The sequence below is a fragment of the Haliotis asinina genome, chromosome 2 (genome assembly GCF_037392515.1).
Source record: "Haliotis asinina isolate JCU_RB_2024 chromosome 2, JCU_Hal_asi_v2, whole genome shotgun sequence".
Taxonomy (NCBI): domain Eukaryota; kingdom Metazoa; phylum Mollusca; class Gastropoda; order Lepetellida; family Haliotidae; genus Haliotis; species Haliotis asinina.
The window spans coordinates 41,137,546-41,157,328 of NC_090281.1; the positions used below are offsets into that span (position 1 = coordinate 41,137,546).

The 19,783-nt window shown below is 44.8% G+C and overlaps 1 protein-coding gene across 2 annotated transcripts in view; it reads right to left on the reverse strand.

Annotated features, from left to right (window-relative positions):
* LOC137273709 (SUN domain-containing ossification factor-like) overlaps nt 1-19,783 on the reverse strand; it is a 92,605-nt gene that overhangs the window by 28,177 nt on the left and 44,645 nt on the right. For both annotated transcript variants that reach the window (XM_067806511.1, XM_067806510.1), the window contains exon 7: nt 6,324-6,403. In XM_067806511.1, the coding sequence (XP_067662612.1) occupies nt 6,324-6,403 (80 nt within the window). The remainder of the gene's footprint in view (nt 1-6,323; nt 6,404-19,783) is intronic.

Below are 19,783 nucleotides of genomic sequence, written 5' to 3' on the forward strand. Positions count from 1 at the left end.
TGATTATTCAATTTTGATGTATTGACATACAGCATGAGCTTTTCATGGGTTGATATGACGCGCGTGAAGCTTGCACAGCGCACGTGCATTGCTTTAACCTCAACTTTCGAAAAATGCACTTTTTCCCTGGGGTGTTTACAAGCGCAGGTTGTCGATTGCATTCGGTTTTTCATTCATTTCAATGTCATGGCACGTAGGAAATTATCAGAGGCCACTCGTTGGCAAATAATCGGCATGAGGAATGCTGGTATGTCTCTAAGACAAATCGGGACTCAAATCGGACGACATCATTCCATAATTTCAAAACTTTTGAAAAAATACCGGGCCACTAATGAAGTTAAAGACCTGCCTAGACCAGGAAGACCCAGGAAGACCACAGTCCGGGAGGACAGAGCTTTACTGAGACTTGTACGGCGCAGGTCCTTCGACTCGAGCTCTCGGTTGAGACAGGAGTGGCTTCCAGGGAGACCCATCTCGAACAGGACTGTTCGGAATCGTCTGAAAGCTGCAGGATACCGGGCAAGGAGGCCAATCAAGCGACCCAGACTGTCTCCAGCCCATAAGGCAGCCCGACTGGCCTGGTGTAATGACCGTTTGCACTGGAACATTGCCTCTTGGAGGAAGGTCCATTTCTCAGATGAGAGCCGGTTCTTGCTGCACATGGTGGACGGTCGTACTCGGGTCTGGAGGCAGAGGAACACAGCAATGGCTCCACGGAACATCCAGGAGACTGTGGCCTTTGGGGGAGGTTCCGTTATGGTATGGGGGTGCATTTCCATGAACTGCAAGTTGGATATCATTACCATCCGTGGCAACCTTAACGGTGTTCGTTACCAACAGGAGGTTCTTGACAGGGCTGTGGTACCTCATTTTGAGAACCATCCTCTGGCAACGAGACCCATATTTATGGACGACAATGCTAGACCTCACAGGGCGCATGCTGTAAATGATTTTTTGCGGCAAAATGCAATTGACAGAATTCCATGGCCTGCCATGAGCCCTGACCTCAACCCCATTGAACATTTGTGGGACTTTATTGGCCGTCGTGTGAGGCAGAGAGACCCACCAGTCCATAATCTCAACGAATTGACGGCTGCCCTGCATGAGGAGTGGAACAGGATCCCCCAGAATCAGATCCGGAGACTCATCCAAGGAATGAGGAGGCGTCTGGAATCGGTGGTGCGTGCGCAGGGAGGACACACTAGATATTGATGAAAGTCAGTGTGCAGACTCTCAGATGACTGTTCTTTCTTTCCATGTGACATTTGTGTTAATACACCTGACAACAACGTCTGTGGATGAATAGTAAATTGTGTCCATTTTTTCATGAATTTAAGACAGTTTTAAGAATTTGGATTTCGTTGCAATAAAGCAAAGTCTTGATACTTTTTCCCTTTAAGTTGTTTGTCAGAGATCGTCTGTTGAATAAAAAAGTGTCAAACTATATCAACCCGGCATATTTTGATTGTCAGAACACTTCAAAGTTGCTCCAATAGAAAAAATTGGGGTGTTGCTTGATTAATTTCCAGGTGTATATTTCAGGACTTAGGTCTCCAAGTGTGACTGTTATTTTGAGTGCACATGTAAGTGATGATTGTTAAAATAAGTAACTTTGAAATAAGCTGAATAAGAACTGGTGAAAACAAACTGAACAACAAGATTGAAGGCTACTAGTAGCACATTGTTTGTTTAATGAAATTAGTGAGTGAGTGAGCAAGCTCAGTTTTACACCACACTCAGCAATATTCCAGCTATATGGCGGGGGTCCGTAAATAATCGAGTCTGGACCAAACGTCATCACCAGACGATGACGTGACAACCAATGCTACACAAGACCAGATCGGCATTGAGTAAACCTTGACATGTTTCGTACAGATTATACTCATCAGACAAAGATACTGTGAGTATGTGTGCCTTTATATCGGGAAAGATCTCGGCGACAGTGTTGTCTATGATATCACAATGGGGTTTCCCGACTATGATTCTCAGCGGAGAGTCACTGGTGGTGTGTTGAGGCATTGTGATGCCATGAGCAATTCAGTGATATATTTAGAAACCAAATTATTTAGTCTTCTTGGTTGAGACTACAGTTAATTCTAATATTCAGAATTACTATGGAAACATGTTTGAATTTTGTGAAACATTCTTGTCAGATATGTTCTATCTAACAATTAAGTATGTGTTATTGGTGTGAAGACACTGTGTTTTGAGAACATTGTATTGAAAGTTACACAGATGTTACATCCTTATTTGAATAAAGAGATCGTTGTTTTTGTAAGATTGGCCTCTCCTTAATTGGAGAGTCAGGGTCCTACGTAACAGTGCGATAAATAGGGAAAGAAAACAGTGCTAGTGAGAAAGGTAAGCTATATAATTTAATGAAATTCATGAATGATTAATGGCACCAGTGAAATGCACATTGGTTGGAGTAGGCAGAGTTCCACTTGAAGACACAGTTGATGAATTTCTAAACAGTCCATCACACGATGATTACATGATGCCATTTAGGAAGTGGTCAGATGCAACATATGTCATATTTGGGATTTCACTTTCTCAGCAAAGTACAAATTCTAGTACTTTTTTGGTTGAGTCCCATCCGGGATTCGAACCCGCACCCTCAGAGTCAGGCACCTAATCGCCAGCACACAAAGTCAGCCGCCTAACCCACTCAGCCACTGTGACGTCGTACTAGAATTTGTACTTTACTGAGAAAGTGAAATCCCAAATATGATATATGTTGCAGTCCATCATACTGTTAACTCAGTTGGGGTGAGTAACATGGAAGTCCTGAGGATGTCCCTGTGCATGGTATCCGATTGGATCACTTCCTGAGCATATTTTAAGTTAATCCTCTTCTCTGCATGATAAATTTCCAACATTATAAAGAATACTTGTGTTTGAAGTTTTTAAAATATTAACAACAGACACATGGTTGTATGGTTTCTTTAAAGTATCATTAGGGCATTTGTTTCTAATATCTGTATATAGTGCACATTCCAGAAAAATGTGATATTCATCCTCAATAGTATTTACATTATACTTTTCACAGTGGCTTCACAGCCTTAGCTGTTTATCAGTATTAGTTTTCTTCCTGAGCATCTTAATCTGGAGATAGTAGTTCTTAAATGTAAAAGTTAATCACAACATGAATACTTTTCAACATCCAACAAAGATTTGTAGACTTTGTAAAGATAACTTTTACATGAAGATTCCACAGAAGAGTACCAAGACTGCTGTAAATTATCACATAACCTTTCTTTGAGCATAGACATGAAAACGTTTGAATCTCCAACACCGTGGCTAAGCCAAGCATAACCAAAACCAATTAGTATGTAATAGTATGTTTAACCTTACTAGCCCGTGTAATTCTCCCACACTAAGCAAGTGCCTGCAGAATCATGTAGGACTGATATGGTAATCTGTCTTTGAGTTGCTGCAATAAGTGGCACTTACATAAATGATCTTACTTAATCACCTTTCTTATATACACACATTGTAATGGCTATCTACCACATTCGCCTAGAACCATGTTTGATGGTGTAGATTTGTTGAGTAGAAGAAAATATTTGCAGAAAGCAAGGTGAACTGATTCAATAGATTTACATTAAGATAATCCCCAAACTTTTGAACCATAACATAGAATAGGAGTAATCACTGAATCAAATATCTTAAAGAGGTCTGCGCAGGAGATATTACCAACTTTCCTCTTGAAACTGTTAATTGCTAGTATTGTTTTGTTTGCCCGAGATGTTAGCACAGTTTGGGCCTTACTTAGCATAACCTAAGTAACCATAAGATGAAACTACTTCGATAGGATCTCCTTTATAATACCATTTCTTGTAAGACCTAAGTGGACCCCCCTGTCTAAATACAACCACCTTGGTTTTCTTCAAATTTATATATATACCAGTATTATTGCAAAATAGTTCCAAAGCATTTATCTTCAACTGTAACTGGTTACAGCTATCTGACAGAGCAGAAACATCATCTGCAAACATTAATGCTTCCAATAATGTATCTAAATGATTAATGAATATAATAAACATTTGAGGACTTAATATACAACCCTTGCAGGTACTGATACTGCATACAAATGGTTGACACACACCCCTACTGGTTGACACAGACCCCTACTAGTTCTCACAAGCTAACAGATTACAGCATTTAAGAGAATATGGTGTTTCAAAGAATCAAATGCTTTAGAAAAGGCAATAAAACAGTCAGATTCTACCATTTCTTTTGCATGAATATTTTGTTGCAATAGCATTAACAGTAAATATGTGGTCTATTGTAGAATAGCCATATCTGAAACCTGCTTGAAAATCACCTGGTACATTATTTTCATCATACCATGTCTGCAGTGTAGTTTTCAGTACTGAAGTGAATACTTTACATGGTGAGTCAATGAGTGAAATGCCCCTGTAATTACTTGTATCTGACTGTCTGTCTGTCGCTTTCGCTTATTTAGAACCTTATCTGTTACAATTACCTCATTACTATAGACCTTGATTAATCAAATTTAGAACTTCAATTCACAGGCTGCCCATTGAAACAGGATGTTACAGAAATGAGAGATGTAACAGATATACATCATCTGTCTGTGACAAACACCACATTATCATGATTATGGTATGGTGTCCAGCACTAAATGGCCTTAGACATCAATTCCTTTCTCAATATTAATATTTCTGTAAACATCCCAATATTGAAAAAAATGTTAATCTAATGATATGTGATTAGTCACCTCTCAAATGTAAAGTTATAAAACTGATTAAAACAGGACTCTGTTCAATGTTTTGATATGTATCATTATGTTCTATGTTCTCTGTGTCACTAATGATTTTTAGGGGATTCATACCATTGGGAGTTCTCAGAAATGGGAGTAGACCTTCCAGCTATATTGCCGAAGTCTGTAAATAATCAAGTCTGGACAAGAAAGTCCAGTGATCAACAGCATCAACATTGATCTGTGAAACTAGAAACTCATGACACGTGTCAACCAAGTAAGTGAGCCTGACCACCTTTTCCCCGACAGTTGCTTATTTAGACAAGCATGGGTTACTGAAGGCCAATATTCTAACCCACACATCACAGGTTGTTTTGTGAAATTAATGGAAGAAGGCAAGAACATAAAGTGAGGTTTTAAAGACCACCGCTTAATCATGAACACGACATATATCATATTACCATTCCTTTCATTTTGGCTTTGAAAACAAAATGCCATTAAAAGTGCTATAACTTTATCACAAAACATCAAGTCAATAACACAACTTCTTGAAATTTAAACATGAATGCAAACCTGTATGCTCTATGGCAAGTATTGTTTTGAGTAGTCATATTATCCTTGCAATCTGCAGGTAGTTGTGAATTGGTGCAGTACATGGAACCTGGTGGTTTGGCTTCAATGCTTCACAGAAAGCCCTGGAACCCTCCCCTCACATAAGTGTTGCTTTTTGCATAATACATGTACCTTGTGACTTTTGCTAACAAAGTTACTAAATAGCCCCAGTGTTGTGTGCTGAGTTGGTTTTCTGTGTTATATGTGAGTGTTCATTTGCAGGTGCTAACAGGACAAATCCTTGCACACTAAACTTCTTGTACTACCTGCGTCACTAAGGGAAACACCACATAGATGACATTTCTGGGTCTTTTAGGGCACTAAATCCACATCAAAATGAGTCCAGACATTGGATTTTTTTCTCACAATCATCCATCTTAACTGCGTGAGACATTTAGATTTATCTTCCTTGCGAGTACTCCAGTCTGTTCAATTGGATCCGACAGCCCTAATAGTGACTGACCCAGTACCATTCAGAAAATGATCATGCCAGGATATACTGTAGTTACTATCAGTAACTTTGTGTAGTTTCTGAAGGAGACAAAGGAACAGCATTGCAATTTCAACAATGTTCTGCTCCTATCTGTTTAATTTGGATGTTCAGTTAGTCCAAATAATGAATTACTGTTGAAACATGCAATGGAAATATAACAGATATTGTCAGATTATGAAATGATCATGCCAAATATCAGTTGGCAGACATATTAATTTCTGTACACCAGAACGAGACAGGCAATGCCAGCCTACATGCAGGGGCATACTTTACCTTGAATTAGGGGTCAAGAGGACTACTGTGAATTAATTTTCAGCTCTTTGCAGGATATACGAGGGTGTCATGAAATAGTGTAGTAATCGATTATGTGACCCTTTGGATGCTACACAGTCTTTTTCCTGATTCCATTCTATACATTTGCGCATACTGGATCCACATTATTTGACCTACATGAAACTCTGCGATGAAACAAGCACTACTTGTGATACATACCAGTTTCCTCCTCTGAGTTGGTTGATTCTATGTTCTCAGGGTTGTCATCATCATCATCTGCCATTGGTACGCCAAACACTCTAGAATAAAATTCTTGGAAGGTGAGTTCAGTCTTCATAGCCAGAATACATAAAAGTGGAGGTGAAGGAGATCAGAGCTTGCTACAAGGTTATGAGGAGCCAGATACCCACAACACAAGTAGATGAAGTACAGAGGGTTTAGAGCTTGCTACAAGCTTATGTGAACTGAAATTACCACAACACAAGTCGGTGGAAGCCCTGAGGATCAGAGGTTGCTACAAAGTGGGGAGAAGCCAGCTATCCACAACACAAGTACAGTGGACTCTGTCAATACCGGCACCACTCGGAACCAAATAAAAATGCCGGTACAGGCAGTTTGCCTCATGATGCCGGTGCACAATGCAAGTTGTACTGTCTCTTTAGCATTAACAACATGGTGCAGTCATTTATTACACATTCAAATAATGTTGTTCACATTGTAAACAAGTCACTGGTCTTGCTTTGTATTTTCTGTGCCGATGCCTCGAGAACAATGTCCTCCACTGCACTTTCCAAGTTCTGCACATGATGTACAAGTTGTACTTCCTGACTAGAAGCGAAGTGTTTAATCTGAGTGCACATGCTTTCTGTGTCGGTCGAGGCGTTTTATCAAAATCTTTTATCAGCTGCACTTTTTGTTGAAGTGTCAACTCACATCTTGCATGTTTTGCGGGCCGAGACATTTTGGCAATACTGACTGTTAGACTACTGATACTATACGATACTATACTATACCCTCAAATTACTCTATGTATGTGACACGTACCACTCACTAGTTAACCAAGATACTGATTGACATTTCCCGTTTCTGAATAATATCGAGAAATGTAATGTAAGGGACACGTATCACTCACTAATTAACAAGACACTCATTGACCCTTACCCTTTCTGAATAATCTCGGGTAGTAATCGCGAATTGTGTTGTTACATAATTTGAACCTAATTGCATCAAAGGGTTGCGCCGTCCTTCATGTGCCGGTTTTTACGGATTTGTTTTCATAACCATTTGTTCGTTGGGACTGAAAAACAAGGCCGTTTTCCTGAGTAGACAGAAGCCGATGTTTACAGATGTTTCTATATGATAATTAAGTGCATTTCTGCCGGGACTGAAACTTTGTGCCGTTGCAGACAGAATGCCGATGTTTACAGAGGCTGATATTGCTAGAAGTAGTATATACAATGAGAGTTCTGGACCACTTTCAAGAAATGTCTCTACAAAGCCTTATTTACTAAATAAGGCTTTGGTTGGGCCCTTAGCTCTTGCTACTATTACCCCCTACTACTTAACGTGTGTTGGAGGTAACACTGTGCCGTATGGTACGATCAATAATTCTTCTCTTACAAACCCCCTACCCGGCCCATCCCTCAAGTAGTACAAGTTAGGTTCGTCGGCTTTCATATCCACTTTATCTATGTTGTAAGTTTTGACTGACCATATAGGATCGGTGGCTCGCTTACGGCTATCACCCTCGTGTTCCCCCGGCTGGTATAGATACCTCACTAGGGCCCTATCTGGTATCTGTTTCTCCTTCCCACGCAATGGAGCGGCCGACTCTGCAACTATTGATTTTAGTTTGATAGCGTCTGCCGGTTTCTTACCGGTGAGACGGGTGACTTCATGGTTGATTGCCGACACCACCTTGGATAACCTCGTGACCCATTCAGTCGATCGTTTTCCAGGGGTGACCATCTCCCTAGCATACTGATGGCCGAACAAGCGCTCAGCCAAAGTCCTATTAAATCTCTCAACTATGGCTTGGCTGCGATGGGCTCTGGCCGTGCCACGCCTGACCTTTGTATCGTGTTTGGCTAGCAGTTGTGACACGGCACCCATGAACTCCCGTCCGGGGTCAACTTGCAGCTCTGTTGGCCACGTCAGCGGGCTGCGTTTGTATATGCGTTCGAATCCTCTGGCTACCTGGGCCGAATCTTTCGTGGTCAAGGGTTCGGCTTCCTTGTAACGACTGGCTACGTCCACTACGGTTAAGGCATACTTGTACCTCTTGTCGTGGGGTAGGAACAGTAGGTCTGCCTGGTGAACGCTATTAGGTATGTTAATACCGAACCTCCTTCTAGGCACGTAGCGTGGTGCCGGCAAATAGCTTGTTTTTCAAGCCACGCTTTGGCTTCCTCCGGGGGTACTCGCGCTATTTTAGCTAGCTTATCTACTGCGCTAGCTCCTTTCCAGTACCCACGCGGGCTGTAGTAAATAGCCTCAAATTTTTTCATGTCCATATGCGTATGTGTTTATCCCATCAATAGCTATCCAACCTTTCGTGTCCATAGGCGACAGGGACGTCTTGTTTATAGTCAGTCCGTATATCTTATGTCCATCACTTCTAAGTGTGTTCATTTTATGTCTAAAGATACGGGTCTTGAACAGGGCTTCCTTGAATCTGGCGTGTTTGATGTGTTGTTTCACCACATACTTCTTAACCCCCTTAGCCTTCCGGATCTCACTATTGTCGGCTTTCAGTATGGAGTACATCTTAGGTCTCAAACCTATGTACTCGGCTATGGGCGTGCCAGCACACTCGTCCTTCATCTTACCTAGGACCTTTTTATTTACCGTAGTGTGTATGGCATGGGTCTTAGGGTAGTCGCTGGTGTCGTATAAATCGAGGTGTTTTTTCATGTCCTCGTACACGTCCTCGGTTCAAATCTCCATCAGCAGGGAATCCGTGTCAGTGTACAGCACTTCACACCTGTAGCCGTACTGTTTCTTGAGCTCGTTGTAGTAAAAGTCGTACATCAGGTGTTTGGATAAATCGAGGATGCTCATCCCCACGTAAACAGGCCGGTTGAATTTTATGTGGCTTTTCTTCATGTGTAAGGCAACCAGGTTGTCTGTGAATATCTTACTACGGTTGAATGCCGGACTGGCTATCAATCTCCTGAGCTTGTCTTCCTCACTCGACCGAACCAGCTTCACGGTCACGCGTTTCCTCAGGTTCTCCATAGTCTTACCAAACACCGAGTTGTTCATGAGCTTGTAGAGATTTTTCTCAAAATCACTGGTGGCTTTTTTTCGTAGGTCTGTGTTCATTCTGATGTAGGGCTCCATCCATGGGCTCTGGTCGAACATGAGCACCCTGTGTATTTTGGTCAGCCTCATACCCAACGACAGGTACAGCTGTAGGTTGCGATAGTGAACGATGTATTTGGTCTTATTCATTAAGTTAGGCACGAGTTTTTCAACGTCTGTCACACGCCCACCTAACAAGTTATGTTGGTACTCAGACATCCAGTCTGGGTTAACCCTCATACGTTCGGGGGCCAGGGGGTAGCTGTTGTGCGATGTGTGTAATTCCTTGGGATACTCTAAGTCAACCTCGAGGATATACCCTTTGTTCGAATCTGGTGCAACCCCCATAACATCAACGTGGGGTACCCATTCGAATCCCCCTGTAGGTAGATACTGGCTCATGGCCCAGCCGTACAGGTTGTTTGCGTCGAGATAGAGAATGTGATTGGTTGGCTTGTTAGGATCGTAACCTTTCACGTATTGATTATTTGCTTTCGCGTATCGTTTGGATGCCATGGAAATCCCACCTCGCAAGCCTTTCTCAATGAATAGGTGCATGTCGTAATCTGTGAGCAATTCCAAATTAACTCCGGTTTTTTTAAGCAAGGCGTCCCACGACAGACCTGGGCTGGTGTAATACCATGCGGGGTCGAGTTTATACTGCTTTAAACACGTCCGCCTAAACGTCTCAAACACGTCGGCTAACAGCAGTACATCTGTTCTCAAGTACAGGTCGTGATAATCACCCAGGTTCTTACAACCCAGTTTATTCCATACGTTAGTCGCGTGCGAGTAATCATCTCGTGAGACGGACGCCTCATTCAGCTTGCTATAAAAGCAGTCAATAGGGGGTAGTCTGGTCTCGGTGAACTTGGCCCAACTATCCATGTACTCATAGGGGTACACACCCTTCCTCATAAGCAGGGGTCTAGTCTCGGCGTCTGTGTATCGATCGGTGATAGGGAAGGTATTGTTGGCCTTGACCAGACTGTCGAGTGACGACAGGAGGAACTGAAACGAGTCAATGAACCTAAGTCCGTTTAAGCTGAAGGAGATGTATCTCTCCATGTTGTTGGGGATGCATGTTATATTACCATCGATTTTCGCGATGGCCTGCATGATCAAGTGTGAGTCGTACCCTCTCAAGTTGTGAAAGACAACGGGATGTTTATTGTCTTAGGGTTGATTTTAAGCTTGAGGTTGCACGCGTTGTGAGCGGCGCCTCTATACTTACCAGTTATGTGGCAGTGATCTCTCACCGAATCACCGTTAAGTGGTGAGTCACACACGTAACATTTAGTGCTACGCTTGTGAGCTAACTTATCGTCTTGGGTCAGACGCATGGGAGCGATTTTATACAATGCATTCCTAATAATTTTTTCTTCCTCCTGCAAACACTTTAGAAACCTTTCAGCCGCGTCAGGGCCCCTATACACTACCGGAGCTTTCGTTTCCCCGTCACAACGGACGACAATGTATCCAAACGAACAGGCTTTATGCTCTTGTGTCTTGTGGGTGAAGCTACCACTGGGGGAATCCCCACCCACAACTAAGGCTTCGAAGTCGGCGTATATGATATAAGGCACAGACATTTGGTTCTTGTGGTTACTGAATTTTAGGATATTATCACCTTCCTTAGGCATGTCGACTCGAAAAGCCGTCTGCCCCACACCTTGACAATCATCCCGGTGGGATTCTAATAAATCAGCTCGACTGAAACCGTGTAGGCATCGTACACAAAAGTGTTTTTCCCCATCGTGTTTCGACTGGTCGTGCAACAACCGGCTGAGATGTTTTATCCACGTGTAGTGATACTTTTCACCTCGTTGGATCATGAATATATTGATAACTTGGCGATCCTTCACCGGGCTGACCCTGTGTACTATTGTTGTGTTACCTTCGTGCCCAAAGACATTTATAGCCAGATTATTCTGTTTTTCTACTTTAGTGATCTGGGATATGGGGGTGGGTTCATCTATACCATCCCAGTTGAGCCCATCGTCTTGGGGATAGCTAGAAAGCCTATCTGAATGAGTGCCAGCTGGAAATAAGGCTGACCTGATAGCTAACCTCAGGCAATCGTTTCCTCTATTCTTAACGTTTACTATGGCATGTTTGTTCCTATAGTAGGGAGGCAAGGCTAGGTATGACCCGCCTCTGAACGGCACGTAGTTAGCTATGTCTAGATAGACATTATCGATTTTATCTACAGCCCACCCGGACCCCAAGTGTGTGTAGCGTTCTAGGTATTCTCGTATCTGCTGAAAACTGGTATCGATTGATGTATCAATGGTCTCTGTATGTGTGACGACCTCTTGTTGACCTCGGAAGTAAGGCTGAACATATTCAGTGGTACTCCCAACCTGCTTATCGAGCGACATTTTCACTGTGATCTGAAACTTGATACTTCCTAGGTTATTTAGTTCCTGGTTGACCTTATCAGCTACCAGAGGCTTGATATCTGTAATGTCTATGTTTCTATCAACGTGCATGCGCCAACCTCTCAAATAGTTGCCTACAGCGCGCTCAGTGCGCACGAACTGTAGGTCAATAGCTCTATTCTGTCGTAATAATTCTAAAAGTTGTGGTTTTCTCATACGGGAATACCCGCCTAAACCCAAATCGTGTGCCTCGGCTTTCAGTTGTTTTACAGTGGGACGTGCTACGGGGGCATGTGATAACAATGCAGTTAACCCGGCTCTCCCCAGGTTTGAATAACCCGTGTATCCAAGCTGTTTTGCTTGAGCTTTTAATTGTGTTACCGTAGGAGGGGCTTCTAAACCTAGTAATCTCAACAATGCTGACTTCCGCATTCGAGAATACCCGATCACACCTCTCTGTTTTGCGACCCTCTTCAGCTCGCGTACAGTAGTCATAGTGTTTACACCTAAGAGAACCAATGTCTAATTGGTTCACAGTAAAGGGAGGTAACCCTTTCACGCACTGGAGTCTATCTTGAGCAGTCGCCTACGTTCTTTTATGTAGCCCTTTTTATTCTCGTAGATGAGTTGATGTCTGACTACGTTCGCTCCGTGAGCTTTACATAGACAGTAGTGTCCTTTAACCCCGATACCACACACAGAACACGTGTAGTTAGGGCTTCCCATATGGAAACAACAGAACCCCTGATTCCTGCATTTCCTACCACAGGCCTCGGTCTTCCCCATAAGTATGTATTCGCATCGGTATGGAGCGGGTCTCATGTTTACTTATATAGGTATTTTAATTTAATTGCTTCGCAACCAACGCAGTAGCTGCTATACCCAACACTATGAAGCCCAGTTCATGATTCATTTGTCCCTTGGATGGTGTGTAGTACTGAGCGAGTGTGGGTTTATTGAGCGGTTCCAATTGTTTACCAGTTAGTAGGTTGTATTCTTTCATTGCTTCATCGACATCGTTGAATGTTTGAACGGCATGGTTTTCACGCTGGAGTTGTTCATTAATGAAATCGATCCTCTGGAGGCGTTTTTTAGCGTACTCAGCCTGTGCTCTTTGTAATTTCTCAGTAGCGAGATCGTGCCGCTTCCTTTCTTCCTGTATTTCAGCCGCGTGATCATCTCGTAGTTTCGAGAAGAGGAAATTACTCCCGGAAAATGCCAGGGCATTCACTAACGCCCCACCGACCATCATAGCTATCGTGGCCATCCCTATATTTATTTCATTATATTATCAGGTATTATCCCTTGTTTTACTAGGATGTCTTTTGTGGCCATCGCCATACCAAGGTTCATTATGAGCATACCCATATCCTGCAGGTTGAAATCTAGCTTGATAGTTGGTTGTTTAAGCACCATTTTAGTCAACCGAGCGTACCCTACGGCTAGACTGGCGACCACTGTGGCGTGGTATGCGTCGTTGACGAACGTTTTCCCCTCAGACATTATGTATATGATATAAAATATTAAAATTATAACATGATATGCGGGTCGACGGTGGGGGTACCCCCCACACCCCCAACAGTGGGGGTTACCACTTCAGGTACCACCTCACGTCCCTCACGTGTATATAACCACGAGATAGCCAAGGCAGCAGTTACGCCTACAGCCAACAACAGTCGGGGGTTGGTCACTTTATGTTGGTTACACCACCGTTTTTTACCGGCAGCTACTCTCTTAGGATTCTTCTGTCTGGTTACTGTTTGTGAAGGGGCCACTTCCCCCACTGGTTCCCTGGTCTCCTGTGAAGGAGTCACTTCCATCACTGTTGGGGGTACCTCCACTGGGGTTTCCTGTGCAGCATCCATCTATACTATTATTATTATTCTTTCTCTCAAATTGACAATGTTTTGCTGTGATAATCGCCGCCGTCACTGGAGCCAACAACATACCATATTTGTGGTACAGCCCGCAGCTGATAGAGCTCACGGCGTGTTCGATAAAAGGGTCTTTCTCGAGGTCCTCCCACAGGTAAAGTCGGCGCTCTGGTGGAATGGGAAGGAAGTGTGATACAATACCGGTGTATATCTGGGTCATAGCCGATCCTATTGTCTTTGTCATTTCTGCTCCGAGCCGGGACTCGTATCTAGCGTACAGCTTATCGATTTCTTCGGCTGACATTTTGTGAATTTTATCCGGAGTGTAGTCTCCAAAGTAATGTTTGGCTTTGCCGCCAACAGCCAACGCCACCAGTTTCTCTCGCTTGGGGGAATCCCCCACACCCCCACTGGGGGTACCCCCCAACTGTTCGAGCAATTCCTCACACTCCATCTTATAATATAACAAGTAAGATTTAGTTTTAACTATATAATACCCGATGCAGACAAAACACAGAGAAATGAAGGTTAAGTTGCACACGACAAATACTTCAAATATCATAGCTTTGCTTAGCTTTGCTTAGCTTTGCTTAGCTTTGCTTAGCTTTAGCTTAGCATACTATATATGCTACTGGTTGGTCGGTCTTTAGCACGAGCTTAGCGTGTTTAGTTTCAGCGAGCTGTTTCTTCACCCGTTCCCGTTCTAATTTGCTCATCACATCGTTCTCTCTCAAACACTCCTCGAACGAATCCCTGTCCTTGCAGTGAAATAAGGCCACCCATCGCGTCTGCTCCCTGAGGTCTTTCAACACCGAGTTGAACTTCTGCGTTAGCACCCAGACGCTGTGATTTGCATGCCGGCCGGAGAAGGCCAGGTACGATAGCATGTCTCTCTTTTTTGTTATCTCACGATTAGCGCTGCAGTCGTCCAGTATAAACAGCGTCGGTTCCCCTTTAAATTTCTCGTGAAGAGCTTTCAACCAGTCCTGCAGGCGTGTTCCAGGGTCGATTTTGTGTACGTCCGGGTCCGTCATCACCCAAGGTCGCACGTACGTTTTATTCATGCTCAGAGTAGGGCACATGATAATGATGTTATCGAACACATCCTTGTAGTAACCCTCCAACATATCCAACACGAAAACGGTCTTCCCACAGCCAGTCTGCCCGCACACTATGGCGCAGTGTGGGTCAGTGGGTAGTTGTGGGTACCCCCCATCAGTAGATGGCTTGCACGAATCTACCATTGTCTATATTAAGTTGCGCGTCCATAATAACGTACAGATATAATTTCAACTTACCAGCGGGTTGAGCCTTCTTAGTAATCTGGATGGTTATCCCTTCGCTGCCGTTATCTATACGGCGCCCGCTACCGTGCAGTTTATCATCATCCGTGGATCGCATGTCCAACCATAGGGCGTACTTGGTGGTCAGGTATTCACCAATCTGCACGGAGCCGAGGTCCAGGTCCTTTGTTATATAATCCCCCACTGGTAGCTTTTTTATCTCATCCCACTGCTGGTGTGGTCTCATACCATGACTGAACAGCTGGTTGGGCACGCCCTCGATGGTCACTTCCACCTTTTCAATCTCGGGGTTGAAAAACTTCTCGCTGTCTCTCCGGAATGGCTCGTAATCCTCCACGGGGACGACCAGGATACCTTTCATCGATCGCGCCGGCACGTTCAGGTTGATATTCCACACAGTGTCGCTCTTATCTCGCACGACTGATCTATGCCTCAGTACGCGATCGTACAGGATAGCCATCTTCCCAGAGTACTGGCTTCGAACCTGCCTGGCCAGCTCCGGGCTAGTGACCATGTCGAACTCCAGAGAGATGTTGTCTATGGCATAACTGGCCTCATCACCGTTCGGCGTACGCACTACTTTGCTATAGTCGTTAAACGTGAGCTCGTATTCGAGCCTATCACCCAGCGCGGCCTGGTAAAACGGCGCGTGTCCCGTGAGCAACTCGAAGTCGAGCGGCACGCAGAATCGATTCCCGTATGCTCGAGCGATGGCCTTTTCACCGTCCGATAGCTTGTCTAGCTGGTCTGGCGTGAAGGCATACCCTATACGCGACCGGGTTGATTTGCTGATACCCTGGTACACATCATTGACTCGTTCTCCCTCGCTTTTCCAGAGATCCCCGTAGCAGTGAAACACGTCGCTGTCGTCGATACTCAGCACCTCGTTACCGCTGATCTTGACGGTCGTTTTCTTGATGATAGCTCGACCCACGTTACGCACTAGCTCGCGTTTGTCGTTGTCGGAGGTCAACGTGATATTGAACGCCAGTCGAACAGTGCCTGGTACAATGAGGTCATTCTCACCAAGGTCTGGCGCCTAATGGCTCTCTCAATCTTCTGAAAGGATCTAATTTTCTGCCGTACATTGTTATATAAATGAAATATATTTTTAATACTAATGGATGAAGACATACCTATGGATGATGTGTGGGACGATAGTACCCAGGCATTCAATGATGACCAGGAGACCTCATTCAGTACTGGCCTACAGCTGGATAGGAACTCATTAAGGGCGCCGTCGACAGTTATTACGACGCAGTTGAAAAGAGAGACAACATCAAGCCGTTGGGAAGGGAATATAAGAAGTTTTTTGTTGATACGGGTGGCCCGCTGCGTTTGAAGGCTCACCCAAAGATCGATATCGTGCATCAACGCACGGGAGAACCGCTTGCCTTATCAACACTGAGAACTAAATATAAAATTAAGTTTGTCCAAGATGAACTAGGTTTCAGAGATTACGGTGGCGCGCGACCTAAGATTCCTCCGAAGGTAGTTCAAAGTCTGGAAGGCATCAGGGACGCCCCATCGGATCAAAACATGACTTATGATATTAATAAGTTGTTGGTTGACTACGAGAACGAGCCCTTCCCGGGTCTCGAATTTACCTTTCGGGAACTGCGGGGGTTGGACCGTTTGATGCAAACCATTCGTGGTCAGCTCTGGAAAAGCACGGCCAGAATGAGTGAGATAGACGACCACATCGCCCGTGAAAAGAAAAAACTCGGTGAAGCTGAGGACGAGGCTCTGAAACCCCCCATCGAGAAACGAATACGTGATTTGGAAGAGGAAAAGCAGACCTGGTTGGAGACAGCGTCCGGCTACAAAGAAAATCTTAGATCCCAGGTCAGCCGTATACGGGAAACCATCAATCAAGTCCTCCACCGAGACACCACGTTAGCAGACAGGATTCGGATATTGTTCCGGGAGCAAGGGATCACCATCGCCAGCATTCTGACTGCATTGGGTTTCATCATATCAACCCTGGTGGTGTCACTGGTGGGAGGAACCCCCACACCCCCCACACCTGGCGGCGGGGGAACTCCCACAGGCGGTGGTGTTAAAGACTGGATAAAAAAACTCGGGGAAGGCCTAGCTAAACTAGCTGGTAAAGCCGCCGAAGCCCTTCCCGGCATCCTGGGTAGCATCGTCTCGTGGTTGTTGGGCGCTCTGGCTAAAACTGCCATGTGGCTCAGTCAAAACATGTGGGCAGTCATCGTAGCCGTGGCGGGTCTGGTGTACGTAGCGGCTAAGAAATCTTTAACCAAATAAGTCCCAAAGTTACCCCCCCAACCACCAGGGCTGTTTTATTATCAATATGATTGGAGGCCTGAATATGGGGGGCCACCTCCTGTGGTGTTGGTTGAACTTTAGGCTCCGGGGGCGGCGCAACTATACCCGTTTCACGTGGTGGGATGTGTGGGATATAGGGGGTGTTAATATCGGGGTTGATACCCAACTTTTGATCCGCCGTGGCTATGACTATTTTGTTGTTATAACCCACCACTTTTTTTACTCTCAGTTGCATATCACTCGGCGCCATGTACAGCCCCACGGCGAACACGTAATTGACTTTCGATCTGGCGTATTCTAACACGTTTTGGTAGCGTTCGATAGCCCGCGGGAGATCAACTGGAGAATTGATAGCATCCTCAACATTGACACCGAACTGTTTCTGAGCGTCGTAAGCAGTTCCCTTACCGATGATGTTGGAACGCGTCATCGACTGCGCACCCAACAGCGCCCACACGTACGTTCGAATCGAGTCGTTCAACCTGACTACCCCGGCATTAGTAAACCCTTTCGACGTGTCCAGCATGAACATTTTCCACCCGTCTGCGGTTGACTGCTCCACTTTCTGGACTGTGAAAGCAACACCACCTTTAAAATTCATACGATCATCCCTCCATTCATTACTCGACAAAGCAAAATCCTGACGTAGTAAATCTCGTTTCAGTAAATCATCACTGACTTCTTTCACTGGTCGCCCCCCATCATAAGGAATACCCAACCCGTGGTTCTGGCCCGGTAAACGCCAATCCGTCTTCGGGTTTATTTCGAATTCATTGCAAATACGTTCGTAGGCCCGTCTATCGTACGGGTTGTTTGTTGCGTCCCACGCTTTGTTCTGTGGGAGGGGGGCGCTGATCTCTTTAAGGATACGTCTGACCTGGTAGTACACGTGGAACTTGAACACAGACTGACTCAGCGGTCCACGCTGAGTGTCGGTCAATGTCACACCACACCCCGTTGTAGCGCACCACACGGCAAAGTTGAATTGATTCTGCCAGAACTGCATAGGGTTGTTGAACCAAGCGTGGACTGCCTTGACGTTAGTCACCGAAAGCTTATACTTATCGAACACATCTAAAAGCTGGGCATTGAAATACAACCCAGGAGCAACCACGATCTTCATGGGGGAGAAATCTACGTCCAGTTTAGGGTAAAACAACATTTTAAAACTCTTATATAATGAGCATATATACTCTAACATGTACATAACACTTCCAGGAATAACGAGTGGTGAGGCCGTTCAGCTGACGCACGCGATCGATAACACGTCAGGTCAACTCGAAGTCGCACTCTGCGATATCACCTACCTACCGCAATGGACTAACATCAACGCCAGCAACAATAAGCTTTTCGTCAGTGGGGCTCGCAGTCAGATAACTGACGGCTACTACAGCGTGTGCTCTCTAAACGACGAGGTCTTCAAACCCCTGGGAGCCGAACTCAAGATGAACGACTCAAACGGTACAGTGGTGTTAATCAACAACGGAAGAACCTCCTTGAGGCTCGGCCGACCATTAGCTAGGATACTCGGTATGTCTCCTGACGAGATAAAACCAACAACAACCGTCACAGGCACGAAGTTACCCGGCCTAGTACCGTACCGAGAGGTGTACATTCATCTCGGTCAGGTGAGCACAACGTACAACATTCAAGGAGGTCACCCTTCCACTATACTGAGAGCAGTGCCGGTGAAAACTGAGAAATACAACGACGGTAGAACCGAGTCGTTTTCACCACGGCAGTATAAGAGATTAACCCAGGGCAACATACCCGAGCTGATAATATCGGTGTTAGATATAAATCATAATCCTGTAAATATAGGATACCTCAGCTTAACGCTTCACGTAAAATGACCAGCGCACAAGGGCCCGGAGTGAAAAAATGCGTCAATATCGGGATCTCCGACCTCGGAGACACGCGCGGTTTCGACGCTCCCGGAGTAGATGGTAAATCGTACGCCTTACAACTGAAAAACAACATTTACAAACGCGTTGAAGTCACCTCCGGTGGAACCCTAAGTGATATAGTAGATACCACAAGAGCAACAGTCAACACTAAGTACGCCCTTGTCAACACCGGTAATAACTGGATAATATACCCATCGTTCGGGGGTAAACTGTTCGACTTAGACGATGTTGAGAGCACTACCATCGCCCGAAACAAGCCATATATGCTCGTCTTCACCGAAGATAACAAGTGGGTGTTGTTACCCGATAACGACTGGTTTCTCAATATTAGGCTCGGCTCCCCTTACGTGTTTACTGATAACAAAGACAACCACCTAAACAAAGTCGTGAACAATGGAACCCTGCTCGTGGCTTACGTCCCAACTCAGAGACGTAGCGTAGTCGTCAGCCCACTCAACACTATGGCAGCCCACATGCTATCGAGTAAACCGGCCATACAAAACGTGACATTGCAGTTGGTGTCTGAATTCGAAGGCGTGGTCAAGATACTAGAGAGTCTACCGGCAAACTCAACACTGATCATCAAAGTCTACCTAGGGGAACCATCGGTGAATGATG